This window comes from Schistocerca cancellata, chromosome 5 (assembly GCF_023864275.1).
Source record: "Schistocerca cancellata isolate TAMUIC-IGC-003103 chromosome 5, iqSchCanc2.1, whole genome shotgun sequence".
Lineage (NCBI taxonomy): Eukaryota > Metazoa > Arthropoda > Insecta > Orthoptera > Acrididae > Schistocerca > Schistocerca cancellata.
Genome location: NC_064630.1, coordinates 336,239,482 through 336,257,749, shown reverse-complemented (window position 1 = coordinate 336,257,749; position 18,268 = coordinate 336,239,482). Strand labels below are relative to the sequence as shown.

Genomic DNA, 18,268 nt, shown 5'->3' with positions numbered 1-18,268 from the left:
AAAGATTCCTTGAAGACAGATGCAAAGAAGTTGAAGACCTTCTGAAGAAAGGGAACCTTGAATTAGCATACAAAACAGTGAAACGCTTCTTCTCAGGAGGACAAAGGATTAGATGTAATGCCCTAATAAGAGAGGATAATAAGATGGTGTATAATCATGAAGATATAGCACTTACGTGGAAGGAATACCTAGAGAAATTATATGGAGGCAACGTACAAGATGACATGATTGAAAGTGAGGACGAAGTAGATAAAGATGAACTAGGAGACAGCATACTAAGGTCTGAATTTGATCAGGCACTACAGGCACTTAAGCACGGAAAAGCACCAGGAATTGACTCATTGCCTGCAGAAATCATCAAAGCAGCTGGAACAGAAATAAAAGATAAATTGTATAAATTAATCTGCCAAATATATGATACTGGAGAGCTGCCTGAGGACTTCAAAAAGTGTATTATTGTTCCATTACCAAAGAAAATGCCAGCAAAATCGTGTGCACAATACAGAACCCTCAGCCTAACATCACATGCATCAAAAATTTTGACGACCATCCTCCTCAGAAGAATTGAAGGGAACGTGGAATGCATGCTCACAGAAGACCAGTTTGGCTTTAGAAGAGGGAGAGGTACGCGAGAAGCCATTATGGCCCTAAGGCTCATAATAGAAAAAAGAATGGAAAAAGGAAAGGACACCTACATAGCATTTATTGACCTCGAAAAAGCATTTGATAAGGTTGAATGGAGAAAGCTATTCCAGATATTGAGGGAAACTGGAGCTAAGTATAAGGACAGGAGAACGATATGGAACATATACAAAGAAGAGGTGGCAATAGTGAGATGTGGGGAACATCAACAACAAGCAAAAATTAAACAGGGTGTGAGACAGGGATGTGCACTCTCCCCTGTCCTCTTTAATATGTACATACAGAAAGCAATGGACGAGGTCAGAGAAAAGTTAGGACAAGCTAATGGAATCAGGATCCAGGGAAAAATAGTTGATATGCTGCGTTTTGCGGATGACATTGCTGTCCTAGCGGAAAATGAGGAAGAATTGCAAGTAGTGTTGGAGGAAATAGAAAACACTCTTGCTACACGGTACAACATGAAAATTAATAAGTCAAAAACAAAAATCTTAGTTGCAAGCAAACAAAATAATCAAGCAATTACGAATATGAGGCTGAATGGAGAGAAGCTGAAAGAAATACAAGACTTTGTCTACTTGGGAAGCAGAATAACATCAGATGGTCGTAGTAGGAAAGATGTAATAAGTAGAATAAATCAGGCAAAGATTGCATTCTATAAAAGGAAAGGACTCCTGACATCAAATATGATAAGTCTGTCGTTAAGGAAGCGGTTAATAAAGACCTTTGTTGGGAGTGTGCTTCTCTACGGCAGCGAAAGCTGGACACTTGGAGAGGACGAAAGAAGAAGGATTGAAGGATTCGAAATGTGGTGTCTGCGAAGGATGTTAAAAATTCCATGGACGGCCAGGATGACAAATGAAGAAGTCCTGCAGAGAGCGGAGGAAGTTCCAGTTCTTTGGAAGACGGTCAAGAAGAGGAGAGATATATGGATGGGACACATTCTGAGACATGAAAGTCTTCCCCACACTATAACGGAAGGCCTTGTGGAGGGCAAAAGGGCAAGAGGCAGACCTAGAAGAAAGTACATAAGCCAGATAATGCAGGACCTAGGATGCGGAAGTTTCACGGAATTGAAGAGGCTGGCCGACAATCGCACTGAATGGAGAGCTGCTGCAAATCAATCTTAGGATTGGCAACTTAAGAAGAAGAAGAAGATTAACGGATGGAATCACTGGGGGAGGGTACACACAAAACAAGTTGGAATCTAGTAGATACGGTCATGCGAAACAATTCGTATCCATGACTTGCTAAGTGTTTCTTTAAAAGCTGACAATGAAAACGATTTACTTCAATTTCTGTGTTTGTAGTACGTAACTGCTAAGGTTTTTTAGAGGACCCACTAGAATCACTGTATGGTGATTAAGACGTCACATAACGTACCAAGCAGACTACTTTTTGCAAATAAAAACAAATAAGACTCGATTCAGAACCGAACCTTCGACCTACTGCACGCTAATTCAAAACGCTATCGACTGTTACCGCCTGACTGCTACCGTCTGACAGCGACAGTTACCACAAACTTGATTATAGTGTTGCCAGACGTCCATTTACTGCCGAAATGTGCGCAGGACGAAATTTCATGAGAGACTTTTCGTATAGCTAGTATTTGAGGAATCACGCTGCTAAGTCCGAATGTGCGGATTATTCTTCACCCTATACAGTCTGAAAGTAGAGAATATTACAAGAAGATGATCGTTAGCGACCATGATGTGCACAAATATGACGGTACGCGATTTTTTTAATGAACCGACAAAGCCGTATCCACATCTGTTACTATAAATATATAGGGAGATTATAAATAAAGTTAATCTTTCAAACCGCTGTAGAAATAACACAACTGGTTAGAATATTATCGGACAAAGGCGAAAACGGATGGCAGAAGAAAAAGAAATAGCTAAAAATGTAGCAATAGATGGCGCTGTAAGCATCATAATTTAATAGTGGTCGACTACAAATGACAAATGAATCATACAACAATGCCTAAGATGTACGACTGACGTAAGACAAGCTGTACTACTCAATGTGTATTGATGTACATGTCTGATACTGTTAGCTGAGTAAAGCCATTCATCATATCACATCAGATGGGAAAAATCTGTTTTTAACTGTCCCGAGGCAAAAAAAAAAAAAAAACGCGTAAACAGCGTCACTCACATGGGGGTATAATTGCCCTGAGGCCAAAAACCGCATAAAAGCATCAATAACATCGGTTTTTAATTGTCCTGAGGCCAAAAACCGCATAAAAAGCATCAATCACATCGGTTTTTAACTGTCCTGAAGCCAAAAACCGCATAAAAACCATCAATCACATCGGTTTTTAACTGTCTTGAGGCCAAAAACTGCATAAAAGCAACAATAAAAATAAAATCGGATTATTAATTTCCGTGTGACTGTCCACCGTTTTCCGCAACAGGTTGAAATAGAGAAACAGCACGTTCCACAACTGATCGAAGTGTTTTTGGGGTCATGTTCCGAATGTGTTGCTCAATGCGTGCCTTCAGCACAGCTAAGTTTGCAATTGGAACACTGAACACAACATCTTTCAGATAGCCCCATAGCAATAAGTCACACGGATTGAAATCATGTCATCTGGAGGGCCAAGCTGTAGGGAAATGGCGGCTGATAATTGTAGCATTTCCAATATGGCGTTTCAGCAGCTGCTTAACTGGATTTGGAATGTGTGGAGGTGTGTGATCGTGCATAAAAACGATCCATGCACACATCCACGCTGTTGGAGAGCTGGAATGACGTGGCTGCCCAAGAGACTTACCAGTGATGGTACAGGTAACAGGACCGGGAGCACCGACCACTTCGAAGAAAATATGGCCCTATGATAAATGATGCCATAAACCCGCAACAGAGACCTTTTCAGGATGAAATGGTACTGGTTAATTTGCGTGTGGATTTTCCGTTGCCCATATTCGAGAATTATGTGTATTGACATATCCTCTCTGTTAGAAGTGGGCTTCGTCTATCTACAAAATCTTCCACGGCCAATCATCCACTTGAAACTTGATGTCATTTTGACCAGTGGTGCAATTTCTACAGCGTTTTGAAAGTTTAACTTTAATTATAATCACCCTGCACAAAACGTGCTGCCCTGCTTTAACATGGTCGATGCATTCCGTTGACCTTGTCTGCTAATGATCCCACACTACACAGTAGTGATTATAATCACTTAGTACCTGAGAATGGACAGTGTAGGAAACTAGTAGCGCAAAGAAAATATTTCAAAACACAGCCTGGTGGAATGATGCAATTTTCAAATTGATGAAGGCTGCTGGGCCCACCTAGAAGAAAATGAATATTCTGTATTTCGACGTCTACATGTTCATCGTATGGTACGTCCTCTGTGTCGGTGCTGGAGGAGTCCGTTGTACAGACGTCCTCATCTGGACTAACCCAGTCGTCTGTCTGACTTCTACTACGACGACTGTAAGGTCTCATTTGCTTATAAACAGTGTGTTTCGTCTTGGAGATGTGGTCTGTTAGTTTTCCTCATTTGCGAGAGTCCCTGACTGTGTGTCGTAGCAGGGAAACTGCTGCGACTAGTGTAGCGGGTGAGGGGTGAGAGCAGAGAGGCTGGAGGGAGGGCTGACCTTGCGCAGCAGGCGGGCGATCTTCTCGCCGTGCTCCCAGTGCGTGACGAAGCCGCCGCCCAGGTTGCACTCGACGGCGGGCGCCGCGCCGCGCCGCAGCAGCTCCTGCTTCTTCCGCACCAGCCGGCTGAACGCCTCCACCAGCGCGAACACAGCGTCGTACATCAGCGCCGCCGGGGCCTGACGCAGTACACGAGCGATCATTACCATCGAGGCGTCCACTATTGTAACAAACTTGCACGCGTCTTCATCAATTTCTGCATCACTCGTTGGGTCACTGTACCATGGATGTTTGTTGATCTGAAGTACTTGGGTAAGTGGAGTAGCTCTACATTACTCAGTTTACTCTCAAGTACCGGGTGATCAAAAAAGTATAAATTTGAAAACTGAATAAATCACGGAATAATGTAGACAGAGAGGTACAAATTGACACACATGCCTGGAATGACATGGGGTTTAATTAGAACCGAAAAATACAAAAGTTCAAAAAATGTCCGACAGATGGCGCTTCATCTGATCAGAATAACAATAATTAGCGTAACAAAGTAAGACAAAGCAAAGATGATGTTCTTTACAGGAAATGCTCAATGTCTCCCATCATTCCTCAACAATAGCTGTAGTCGAGGAATAATGTTGTGAACAACACTGTAAAGCATGTCGGGAGTTATGGTGAGGCATTGGCGTCGGATGTTGTCTTTCAGCATCCCTAGAGATGTCGGTCGATCACGATACACTTGCGACTTCAGGTAACCCCAAAGCCAATAATCGCACAGACTGAGGTCTGGGGACCTGGGAGGCCAAGCATGACGAAAGTGGCGGCTGAGCACACGATCGTCACCAAACGACGTGCGCAAGAGACGTTTCACGCGTCTAGCAATATGGGGTGGAGCGTCATCCCGCATAAGCATCGTACGTTCCAGCAGGTGTTTATCAGCCACGCTACGGATGATGCGATTCTGTAACGTATCGGCGTACCTCTCACCCGTCACGTTAGCAGTTACAAAACCAGAATCACGCATTTCCTCGAAGAAAGAAAGGCCCGATAACGGTAGATGTGCTAAATCCACCCCATACCGTGACTTTCTCGTCGTGCAATGGACTTTCCACGACAGTTCTAGGATTTTCGGTAGCGCAAATTCTGCAGTTGTGGGCGTTGACAGACCCTCGGAGCGTGAAATGAGCTTCGGCGATCCACAATACGTCACTCAACCAATCGTCATCTTCCGTCATCTTTTGAAACGCCCACACCGCAAATGCCCTCCGCTTCACTAAATCGCCAACCAAATAGTAGTGTATGGAATGCCGGTGCGACGTGCGACTGCACGAGCGCTGACTTCCCCGTGCATAGACATACCCGCTACAATCTCCATTGCTTCCTGAACTGTCTCAGCAGCATTACGCCTTGTGCTCGGTCGGCCACTACGGGGTCTATCGTCTAAACGAGCTTCGAAATCATTCTCGCCACAGCTGCATTTGTCAACGGACCTTTACCCGTTCGAATCCCCTTCCTATGGCGATAGGATCGTAACGGTGAACTAGCACATTCCACATTCTGATAATACAGCTTCATTAAAAGCGAGTTTTCAGTTAACGTCAACATGCTGCGACTGCTGGCGCATCTGATTCTCTCTCTCCCATTACAGTTCCTTTTATACACGATTGCCATGCGCATCACTGACGTTTAGTTGTCCAGCACCATCTGTCGGACAATTTTTGAACTTTGTTTTTTTTCTGTTCTATTAAAACCCCATATCATTCCAAGCATGTGTGTCAATTTTTACCTCTCTATCTACATTATTCCGTGGTTTATTAAGTTTTCAAATTTACACTGACTTTTTGATCACCCGGTACATTGGTGGCCATTACTCTTGCAATACCTTCAAGGTACCATTCACAAAACGTAAATGTCATGAAGGAACTAAGTTAATAAAATGGTCCAGATTATTGGGCAGTGGTCGAATGTATGGAAACCTAACATTTCGTCCCCACCTGCGGAGGACGTTTCCAAGGCGGATCGTAGCTTCTCTGAGTGTCCGATTGACACCGTGGCTCGCTACAGACTGTAGCCAAATTCTGTTTACGTCTACTTCCTCGCAGTGACGTGACGTCTCATCATTTGAATAAGCGAATGCAATTGGCCGTTGTCGGCTTCCGTCGTCCGCTGTTGCTATCACCCCATGGTGGAAGACTGTACGCGTCTTCTTCGGCACCGGGATCCAAATGTCATTCAATTTCACCCCGTCCTCCTTCCTGCTGAAAATCCTGGGGCGTTTTACAGTTCCTGTGCACCCTCTGTATAGGCTTCCATGGTATCCCTTTATGAGCACCAGAGCTTGAGTTCTGTGAAAGAGAGTGTGGTGATCTCCTGACTGTAAACCATGTTCCGCAACAGCTGGTCCGTCAATCTCCCGCCTTCTGCTGTCGCTCTTGTGCTCCTCTAGTCGTTTTTTGACCCTTATTTTTGTAGTACCCACGCACACCTCTCCACAACTACTTGGACTTCTATAAATTCCAGATTTTTCCAGCAATTTTCGAGCATTCTGACCAATTTTAGGTGATCTTGTATGTTCAGGTTGGGTTTGAGAATTACAACGATGTTCCATATTTTCAAGATATTTTATATGCGGTCAGTAACGTCCTTAATGAAAGGCAGGATAACTTTCGATGCCGTGGGCACTTCTGTATCACTATGGCTTCTGCACGCACTTTATACATCAGCGGACGAATAACCATACTTCAGCAATGCTTTTGTTGTGGGTGGTAGTTCGAATCCCAGGAGTGGTAACGATGCGTGCGCGTGGGTTTTCGGTAAACTGTGCGGGCTACGCGATCGTCTTCTTTCTTGACATCTAGCCCATCAAGGAAATTTAAAATGGCTCTGAGCACTATGCGACTTAACTTCTGAGGTCATCAGTCACCTAGAACTGAGAACTAATTAAACCTAACTAACCTAAGGACATCACACACATCCATGCCCGAGGCAGGATTCGAACCTGCGACCGTAGAGGTCGCTCGGTCCCAGACTGTAGCACCTAGAACCGCACGGCTACTCCGGCCGGCAAGGAAATTTAATACGCGTAAGGACGCGTAAGTGTAATTTTGCTGCAGTCAGTAGCAAGCAAGGGTATGAATCTGACATTCAAAGAAACTACGATCCCCCTTGAAAACGTCATCCGTAGATGGGGACGACATGTTGGGTTTAAATGAGAAGTACATTCCACCATTGCATTATAGTTGGTACATTTTTATAATTGTAACATTTTCCAGAGCGGAAGTTTAAATTTTAGAATGGAGAAGGGTACTACATGCCTGGATTACCATTTCAGGCCAACCGCATAAAAATGGTGCGAGTCACACCATCTAGATTTTGAGTACAGCATGAACAAAAATTTGCACACTTGAGAGAAACAGTGCGACTCCTTGCATATATACAGTACAATAATGCCTTTTAGAAAATTTCGTCTTGTGCATATTTTCGATGGAAGATAGAGCTCATAGAAAGGCAGTTGTGCAACACTAATGGCCTGTACGGATGGTATCTTCATTCAGAACTGAATAGCAATGCATCCCTTTTAGTGCAGTCTGCTTTCAGTAACGGTCATTCGTGGACGTTTTGTGTACACTGCGGCCGCTAAAGCCTTTTCGAGGTGACAAATAGCGGGCTCGCGGTACAGTAATCACAGTATTTACTTGAGATTTTAGAATGACAGCCTACCAACGAATCAGCTCTATAGAAATACCTGGAATTGAAGCTTCCTTCCAAATTTCTCTCGACTGAAATCTTTGAAATTTGTGGTTTGTAACAAATCTACCCCCTCGGGACTTCTACGCAATTAATGAACTATAGGATACCGTCCACATTTTAGCCCAACTTGATTTGATTTCCTTACGTAAACCACGTATTCCCAATCTGTGGACGTTCATACAGTTCTGAGTATGTCACTTTGCTGTAAATATATTTTTAATATTTATATGTCGATTTGTCTACTGATATACACTCCTGGAAATGGAAAAAAGAACACATTGACACCGGTGTGTCAGACCCACCATACTTGCTCCGGACACTGCGAGAGGGCTGTACAAGCAATGATCACACTCACGGCACAGCGGACACACCAGGAACCGCGGTGTTGGCCGTCGAATGGCGCTAGCTGCGCAGCATTTGTGCACCGCCGCCGTCAGTGTCAGCCAGTTTGCCGTGGCATACGGAGCTCCATCGCAGTCTTTAACACTGGTAGCATGCCGCGACAGCGTGGACGTGAACCGTATGTGCAGTTGACGGACTTTGAGCGAGGGCGTATAGTGGGCATGCGGGAGGCCGGGTGGACGTACCGCCGAATTGCTCAACACGTGGGGCGTGAGGTCTCCACAGTACATCGATGTTGTCGCCAGTGGTCGGCGGAAGGTGCACGTGCCCGTCGACCTGGGACCGGACCGCAGCGACGCACGGATGCACGCCAAGACCGTAGGATCCTACGCAGTGCCGTAGGGGACCGCACCGCCACTTCCCAGCAAATTAGGGACACTGTTGCTCCTGGGGTATCGGCGAGGACCATTCGCAACCGTCTCCATGAAGCTGGGCTACGGTCCCGCACACCGTTAGGCCGTCTTCCGCTCACGCCCCAACATCGTGCAGCCCGCCTCCAGTGGTGTCGCGACAGGCGTGAATGGAGGGACGAATGGAGACGTGTCGTCTTCAGCGATGAGAGTCGCTTCTGCCTTGGTGCCAATGATGGTCGTATGCGTGTTTGGCGCCGTGCAGGTGAGCGCCACAATCAGGACTGCATACGACCGAGGCACACAGGGCCAACACCCGGCATCATGGTGTGGGGAGCGATCTCCTACACTGGCCGTACACCACTGGTGATCGTCGAGGGGACACTGAATAGTGCACGGTACATCCAAACCGTCATCGAACCCATCGTTCTACCATTCCTAGACCGGCAAGGGAACTTGCTGTTCCAACAGGACAATGCACGTCCGCATGTATCCCGTGCCACCCAACGTGCTCTAGAAGGTGTAAGTCAACTACCCTGGCCAGCAAGATCTCCGGATTTATCCCCCATTGAGCATGTTTGGGACTGGATGAAGCGTCGTCTCACGCGGTCTGCACGTCCAGCACGAACGCTGGTCCAACTGAGGCGCCAGGTGGAAATGGCATGGCAAGCCGTTCCACAGGACTACATCCAGCATCTCTACGATCGTCTCCATGGGAGAATAGCAGCCTGCATTGCTGCGAAAGGTGGATATACACTGTACTAGTGCCGACATTGTGCATGCTCTGTTGCCTGTGTCTATGTGCCTGTGGTTCTGTCAGTGTGATCATGTGATGTATCTGACCCCAGGAATGTGTCAATAAAGTTTCCCCTTCCTGGGACAATGAGTTCACGGTGTTCTTATTTCAATTTCCAGGAGTGTAGATTATATACCAAGAAAATTAGTGGACGCATTATTAACCACACATCATTATAGTAATTTCGATTTTCACTTTGTTTCTGTATATATGTTTAGCTATTTTACTATCGATATGAAATCAGTTTGTTAAGTATGATGAAGTTTCTAATTTTATGTTTATAAATTCTTCAAACCTTGTCATTTGATCTGACTACTAAAATTCTTCATATATACATATAAACGCTTAAAAAGTAGAATGTATTCGAAATTTGCTAGGTAATCTAAAGACCGGAATTCATTTGAATCCTGTTTTTACTTACGGAAAGGTCTCAAAGATTATTCTACATATATACATTCTGTACTATGGTGTTTTTGGCGTGAAGTACCGCAGTTCAGTTCAGTATTGTGGTAGTTCTTTTCAGACCATTTCAATCGAGGAAATGTCTTTGAAATCCTCGATGTGTTTGGAACTTTTATGTTTGGTTTTGATCTATGATGGTTTTGAAAAACCGTGAAATGTCATATGAAAGGATTTATAAACTGCATATATTACATTAAAGCCATTAAACTCTCTGCCTGTTCATTTATGAAATACTCTGGACGGTGGAGTTGGGTTGGGGGTTGGGTTGTTTGGGGAAGGAGACCAGACAGCGAGTGGACGGTGGAATTGCATATTACGTAGTAAATTGTGCCTAGAAGCTGAATTCAGTTTGAAAAGCTAAATAAAGTTTCTAAACTAATGTGCGATTTCACTTATCTTAACCTAGGAGACCATCGCTTAAGTAATGATGAAGATTAACTAGCAGTGTTATTGTTAATAACATGCATTAGAATTGAAACAGTGGAATATTTAAGGAAGGCAAATTACAGGCAACAGAATATTGACAAGATATCATATGAAGATATCATAGGACTGCATCTCTTGATTGTGAACCTGTGCCATATGTCTTAAATTGGAAAATGTAAAATCATGCGACAGAGTTCGCGGAACTGGCAATATCTTCGTCGACCACACATGGCGGGTCGCTCGCCGCTCACAGCTATGCGGCAGACGGCAATTCTAAACCTCCCGCCAGCCGACCGCCGGCCAGAATGCTCTTTCATCGCTCGCTGTCTCCGATTGTGGGGTGAAACGTGAAACGCCTAAATAACTTCATGGAATGGTCTGGGGCTCGCGAAATCGGCGAGTCGGCTCGCACCCGCGTGGGGCAGCGGTCGCTAAACTTTTGTTCAAGAGTCAAGAATGACATTGTGGGTTGGCATCTCGAGCCGCAGGTGTGCCGATCTTATTATTGACTGGTAATCTACATAAATTATAACGTTACGAGCACCCAATAGATTAACTAGTAAGGGCGCGATCAGTTGCCCGCCGGCCTCCAAGTACAGATGATTAGAAGTCAACGGCATTCGGAACACTCTTTCTGAATATTGCCACCTTCAGAGACCTCCAATGGTATGGTACTGTAATTGTCTGACGAATTGTTTCTGTATTGCTGAGCGGAAATAATAACAGTAAATGCACCCACATTCAAATGCATTATGCAATACGCGACACGACCACGAATATTTACTAATGTTTTGAATGTCGTTTTCTTCCACTCATTGTGGTTTATTACTACGCGCTTAATTTTTGTTTCATATTCGTTGCTAGAAGTATGTACCACATTTGAAGATGAGGGTGTCTGTATTGCGCAATCGTGAATACTTGTTATTTCCTTGTCAAAATTTATAGCAAAGCACCTGATTGGTACGAGTCACATACGGCCTTGGGGTGTAAGCAACTGAAGGTAAACAATAAGACATCCCCCTCTCACACATTCTAACCTCGCACTGGCCGCATGACTTACCACTCTGCCCCTGTCACAGCCCAGTTCACCGACGTTAATTAAAATAAAGCACATCTTAGAATGTTACTGCCTCTGTAACTATTTTTGTTTGTTACTGACTGTTAACAAGAAAACTACACTCGTTAGAAGCTCTTAAAGTTAGCTGATGTTTTTGGATTTGGCTGTTACTTGCTAGACGCGCAGTGGTATAAAATACGGCCGAGGACCGCAGACTGCACGACTACTTGATCCGGGATGCAGTTTCACGATCACCGCTAGCTTTCATTCAGCGCCGCACTACGCTTCAGAATGACCCGACAGATAAATACGTGACACTATTTTTCACCTGTCACCAAGTCTCTGTAAGCAACGATCTGGACATTCTACCAGTCGGTGAGTTCCTCAATTCGGAGCCGTTCGAGAACAACTATGTGAATGCTCTCATCGGTGCAAACTCTTTCCCCCCAAATGTTCTTTCAGTTTGGTGAAGAAAATAAAAATCACATCTTACAATGTCTACCCTTCCCGGTCATCACCACCCACGTCTGTATGGCCTTGGTCAAATTGTTGGCGCAACTTCATTACTGCTAGATGTGACGATGGATTTGGTCCACATATCGCCAGAATTCCATGGTGAATCTGTTCGCACTTCATATGTTTTGCTCACAAGAATGGTACTACCCTGCATACTTCAACTTTAGTGTACAGTTCCAGCTGTTGTACCATTTCACTCCAATACTATGATGCTCCTTTTACCTGTGCCACATCATAATTGTGTCTACAGGGGACCCGGTACAGTATTATGCTCTCTTCTGACAATGCGCAACTTTTGGAGTGCCTATCTCATGGACAGAGGGGTAAGTAGCGCGGCCACAACGAGTTTAGAGGATATGAGAAGGGGAATGTTTTATTATTTATCTTCCATTATTGACAACCCAGAGGCGTGCGCAGTCTGCACCGATCAGCGGCTACGGTATAAATTTTGGCACGGAAGTAATATGTATGCGTGAATGACCGTTATAGAGACGATCGTCATCGAATGCAGTAAGTATCTGCAGCAATGAGTATGAAATCCAATTAATCCTCTTGTAATTCAATGCAATTAACAGAATTAAAATTACTTTCAAATCGTTTGTGGTCGTGTCTCATAATGCATAATACATTTAAATATAAGTAGAATTACAGTTATTAATCATACTCTCTCACAAACAACGTAATAATTCTACAGACAACTACAGAGTCACAGTTCCGGTGCCACTGAAGGTGGCAGCCGTCTGAAACACTTAACAGTAGCCACTAAGTGTTCCAGATGGTGCCTATACTTAGCGATCACTACTTGGGACCGGCGTCCAACTCACCGCTACCTTCCCATAGGTAGTCTACTGGGGATTCATAACATACTAATTTATGTAGGTTATCAATTAATAAAAAAACGGTAGATATGGGGCCCGACGTGCCACCCCACAATCTACTGCATGGATTTTGACCTGGTTTTCAGTAATAGGCTAAGTGATTCACAAGGAAGGCTTGTGTATATAATTTTCTAATTTTTCATGCTAATTGTCTGAGCTCCGATGAAGCGAAATTTCCAGCCGCTGTCAAAATTTTGTCTCTGTCATGTAGCGGTCACAGGCCACACGACCTCCACGCTATGTCGGCAGGTCCATTGCGAACTGCTCATTCTACCTACAAACATTCCCTGTTGGTCTATACCTACAGCACGTACAACATCCGTAATGATTCAAAGCAAAGTAATAGAGGTAACTGAAGCAAGATTGCATTTCCGTTGCTTGGGCTGAGATTCCGATATCCCATAAAATATCCGTTGAAGCATTTCACAGAACAATTGCACATTTGCTTAACAACAATAGCCCTATGGCCGGCTGTACCGTTTTCTTCTCTGGAAACTTCCGTCAAATCTTATCAGCTGTCGCAATAGGGACGAGAGTAGACGATGTTAACGCATCTGCAACTGCCAGATAGCATAGCAAGTTAACATAACTCCGAAGTTAATGATATAAATGAAAAATTGCAACAACGAATGCGAAATCACTCAATAAAATTAAACCAAAAATTAGAATTAGGTCTACTTGTACTTCTTCCACTTTTTATAATGTGTCGCGAAACGAAACTTTTGTCAGTTTTTAAGTTGCTTTCTCCCTTTAGGGCGGAGGCGGTGTTTTCATTGTCTATTTGTGAAGTAGTGAATAGGTGACCCTTCGTGATCATCCAAATACGGAAGACAGAGAGAAACTGAATCGCGATCCCGGACGTTGCTAACAAGTGAGCGTGGATTTGTTCGTTAAAAAGAGAGATCGCAAATTAGAACGTGGATGCTATAACTACCCGGAGGTGGTGTGTGATAAAAGTGACGGATTTCGTTAGAGATCATTCATGCAAATAAATTTCATTTGTTTGCATGCAAAAGCTTTTAAGGTACTTGTACTGGGGTTATTCTGCTTACGTTATTGTTTTGCACATCTACTATTATTAATCGTTTAGAGTTCTGCAAAACATTAAGGAAATCAGTATGAATTTTTACTTTTGTCCCTTATTTTCACTTTTTTCTGTTAACATTGCTTATTTTGAATTTTCCTATCCTGGGAATCGAGAATCTCGACTATTTTGGCCTGACCCCAGGAATTTCTTTATTATCGAGAATGTTGTAATTTTAGGTTTAATTTCTTTGAGTAATTTCGCATTCGCTGTTGTAATTTTGTGTGTGCCGTTGGAATGTAATGTCTTACGTGGACTCATTATTATTGTTTATTGAGCAACGTTAAATCCATGTGTGTATGAAACTTCGTTGTCATTTTAGGATCTTCGGTCTGTTAGGGAAACTAGTATCTGAGAGTATGTTGAGAGGAGCCCTCTGAGGAAGAATGGTGAGCTACGACGCGTTGCAGCTACGAGATACGATGAATATTACAAGTGAAACGGACTTTCTTCGTTTCGGGCAGTGAGCCGCCCATAGTCCGCTTTGGTATGTCCAAAATTATATTGGAATCTATGGAAGGGACGAACTTTTGAACGGTTTGATTTTGGTGAGGTGAAAAAGGAACGGGCGGAATGCGCACCAGGTGTGACGCTCTGCCGGCCGTCCACTGTTGTATTCTTGAACTCTGCATTCTGGGTATTAAATTAACTTCATTGGCATGTTCCGCTCTTCTTTAGGACCAGAGAGGTTTCAGTTATGGTTTATTCTGACGGAGCGGCGATCAGTGAAACAGCGGAACGTCGGCACCAGAGATCTTGCAAGAGTCGTCTCAGGTAGGAAGCTGCCGAACTCATATCTCTGCAGCCAAATTGTTGACTGTCAACCGGCATTTATTAAAATGGGTCACGTAGGTTCAACTCAATTTTCAGTTAACTTTTTAACCTTTCTCTTAGAGTAACGCCTCGAATTAAAATTACATTAGTTCAGTAAAAGGCAATTTCAGTGCCAGAGCTCTACGTAGCTGCCATAAACAGTGTGTGCTGGCCTAATGGTTATAATTCAGTTAACGACATTTTGAAGGAACTAGGGATAAAGATTGAACAATTTTGTTCTACTGTTTCTGTGAGCTCAAATTATTAAAGATAGTGCTCTTGAAACTATAGTGGCATTTTAATCAGCTAACAACGACTTGAAGTCGAAAATGTTCACAGCTGCGGTATTCCAATCCACGTTATTACTCGTTCCTCAGTGCTGACAATTTCATTGTTTAGGGATCGTTTAGTTGGTCGGTCACTAATTTTGTGAACACTGTTTTCGTATAACAAAAGTTACATTATCTACCCACATACCCATCGTCAGTAGCAAACAGTAACCCAGAGTTATTTTTTGCTACAACAGCTCTTGCTAAATAATATTTGTTGATATTTTATCTATTATATGTCTCACATATAGGTATTCATTTTGTATACGATTGAAGTGTGCTTGTGTCCCGTGTCTGTGATCGCAGCAAATCTTTCTTGGAGGAAAACCCTATCTACCGGATAATATACGAGGCGTATTAGTTCGGAACAGAAACAGACTGAATAGGGGTTGGATTAAATGGGCGGGCGTGAAACGCCTTCATCCCTACAGTTTACGTGGTGTTTTCTGAACGCTTTGCTACAGTACCTTTACCTGTTACATGCATTAAGGCACTTCCAAGTTTTATAAGCTGTCATTGAGGGGAAGGCATCAGCAGCGTATTTACTTTTTCATAAACAGTGTTAATCCAACTGCAGTGGTAAATAGGAATCAGTCAAAATAAGGAAAAAGAAGTTAGGACCGTTTCAGACTCTTTCCCCGTTTATTCTGAACCGTATTCCTGCTTTGTTGTAGTGATAATTATCGGTGAGAGTTGGAAGTAGTCAGTTGGAAGCGGTGTGTGAACTGTTAGCGATATACGTATTCGAGTGGTCGTATCTCGGACCTCTCTGAAGGTAGTTCTATTGGTAATAGGGCTTTGGTTATCGAGACTGGAGCAGTTAGAAGTTTAGCACTGTCTCGCGATGTTGGCGAGCCTTAGTTAGATTGATTTGATAGTTTAACAGAGCAGAGAATTAATCCGGTTCAGCTAATAAACGTTTCCAATTAAATCCGCTGACCAGTACACCGGTTACTTTTGTCTCGCGCGCCATCCATGCGTGGATGCAGACCGCGGCCGCAAATGCATCTTCGCGAGGCGCCACCGTTTCAATGTATCTGTGTATATAAAGACTTCAGAATATGAATATTTTACATATATCCGTCAGCGATCATTCGCTGTCCACATTACAGAAAATGCGTTTGTATAACACACCCGTTCGCCTAATTACTAATACTTACCGATATGTATCCGTGGGATACGGCAGTTGATGAGCTATGGTTGAACTTCCGCCAGCTGTCCAGAAACTGGCGGACGTAAGTTCTGGATGAGTCAACGATGCGAAACCCTGTGATGTTGATGGCGCCGTACTCTATGACTTCGCTCTCCCATCTGTCATCCATTATCTGAAATAGTATTGCCACTTAACGACAGACACGCACGCACATACATACACACACACACACACACACACACACACACACACACACATGTACAATGTTTATGCCCAGCGCGCACATACACAAACATACACACACACACACACACACACACACACACACATGTACAATGGCTCTGAGCACTATGGGACTTAACATCTATGGTCATCAGTCCCCTAGAACTTAGAACTACTTAAAGCTAACTAACCTAAGGACAGCACACAACACCCAGTCATCACGAGGCAGAGAAAATCCCTGACCCCGCCGGGAATCGAACCCGGGAACCCGTGCGTGGGAAGCGAGAACGTTACCGCACGACCACAAGCTGCGGACTCATGAAGTTCTACTGTTGCTACAAACAGTTATACTATCAGATATTATTCGTTGCAAAAACAGACATAATGTCTGCAGGGATAACCGCAATCAGTGGTTTTACAATGTCACATTCCGTCATGATTTCGAAATGTTTATTCATGTAACCGGTTTCGGTTCCTCTAGAACCATCTTCAGATTTGATATTTCTGTAACAGGAGTAACCTGTCCACACAGTGACCTTCGCATGCTGCGTCACATACGTGCTGTGACGCAACATGTGAAGGTTGCTGTGTGTGGACAGGTTACTCCTGTAACCGAAATATCAGATCTGAAGTTGGTTCTAGAGGAAACGAAACCGGTTATATGAATAAACATTTTGCAATCAAGACGGATTATGAGTAACATTGTAAGATATTATTCGCTCCACTTGTATACTTGTCTACAATAGATACACTTGTACAGGATGTTTCACAATGAATATACGCGTTTCAAGGCTTTGTAGCATTTATTCCATTCAAGTAACAATTATAAGTAGTACTTTAAATGAAAGAGCGTCTCCGACATTTTTGCTTGTATATTAGTGAGCAAAGGGAAGAATATGGAACGACCAAGAGTCACTGAAGAACATGCTAAACGGGGAGAGCCTTTCACCTGTATCCCAAACTAATCAGTTCGGGAGGCTACTCCTGAGTTAGTAATTCCGGAGTCGTCTGTCTGCAAATTTTTAAGTGGGCTTTTACAGCTAGGACCTTATCGTTTGCCCCGAGGACTAGAGACTACGGTTTACGTGCCTGCTTTGCAAACAGAAGGTTGCTATATGTTTTTCTGGATCGTGTCGTCTTCAGTGACGAACCGACATTTCACCTAAATGGAAGCGTGAACACACACAATGTACACATCTGGGGATCTGAAAATTCCCAGTAGCTGATATAGTTGCAACAAGGCTCTGCTACATTGAATATTTTTTGTGCCATACCCCGGTGGGAACTTCATGGGCCTTTCTTTTTCGGTGTAACTGGTGTTTCTTATCTTGATGTACAAGAATTATGCTCTTTCATCAACTGAAAGAAGACAAAAAGCGGAAAATATTAATCTGTAAATCGAAGGAGAAGAAACATCCCGAAATAACTGTAACACATAAGTGTAATCAGATGCCCACAATACACTGACACTGAGGTGTATTCCATCGTTCTTCATATGTGGACAAGGATCTTGGTTTGGCGCAACTTATGGTGCAATGTACACTCCTGGAAATTGAAATAAGAACACCGTGAATTCATTGTCCCAGGAAGGGGAAACTTTATTGACACATTCCTGGGGTCAGATACATCACATGATCACACTGACAGAACCACAGGCACATAGACACAGGCAACAGAGCATGCACAATGTCGGCACTAGTACAGTGTATATCCACCTTTCGCAGCAATGCAGGCTGCTATTCTCCCATGGAGACGATCGTAGAGATGCTGGATGTAGTCCTGTGGAACGGTTTG

The 18,268-nt window shown here is 43.7% G+C and overlaps 1 protein-coding gene across 1 annotated transcript in view; it reads right to left on the bottom strand.

Annotated features, from left to right (window-relative positions):
• Positions 1-18,268, bottom strand: part of LOC126188270 (glutamate receptor 1-like) — a 1,232,223-nt gene that overhangs the window by 276,570 nt on the left and 937,385 nt on the right. The window contains exons 7-8 of the mRNA XM_049929849.1: positions 16,260-16,424; positions 4,242-4,421 (exon numbers count right to left, since the gene is read on the bottom strand). Of these exons, the coding sequence (XP_049785806.1) occupies positions 4,242-4,421; positions 16,260-16,424 (345 nt within the window). The remainder of the gene's footprint in view (positions 1-4,241; positions 4,422-16,259; positions 16,425-18,268) is intronic.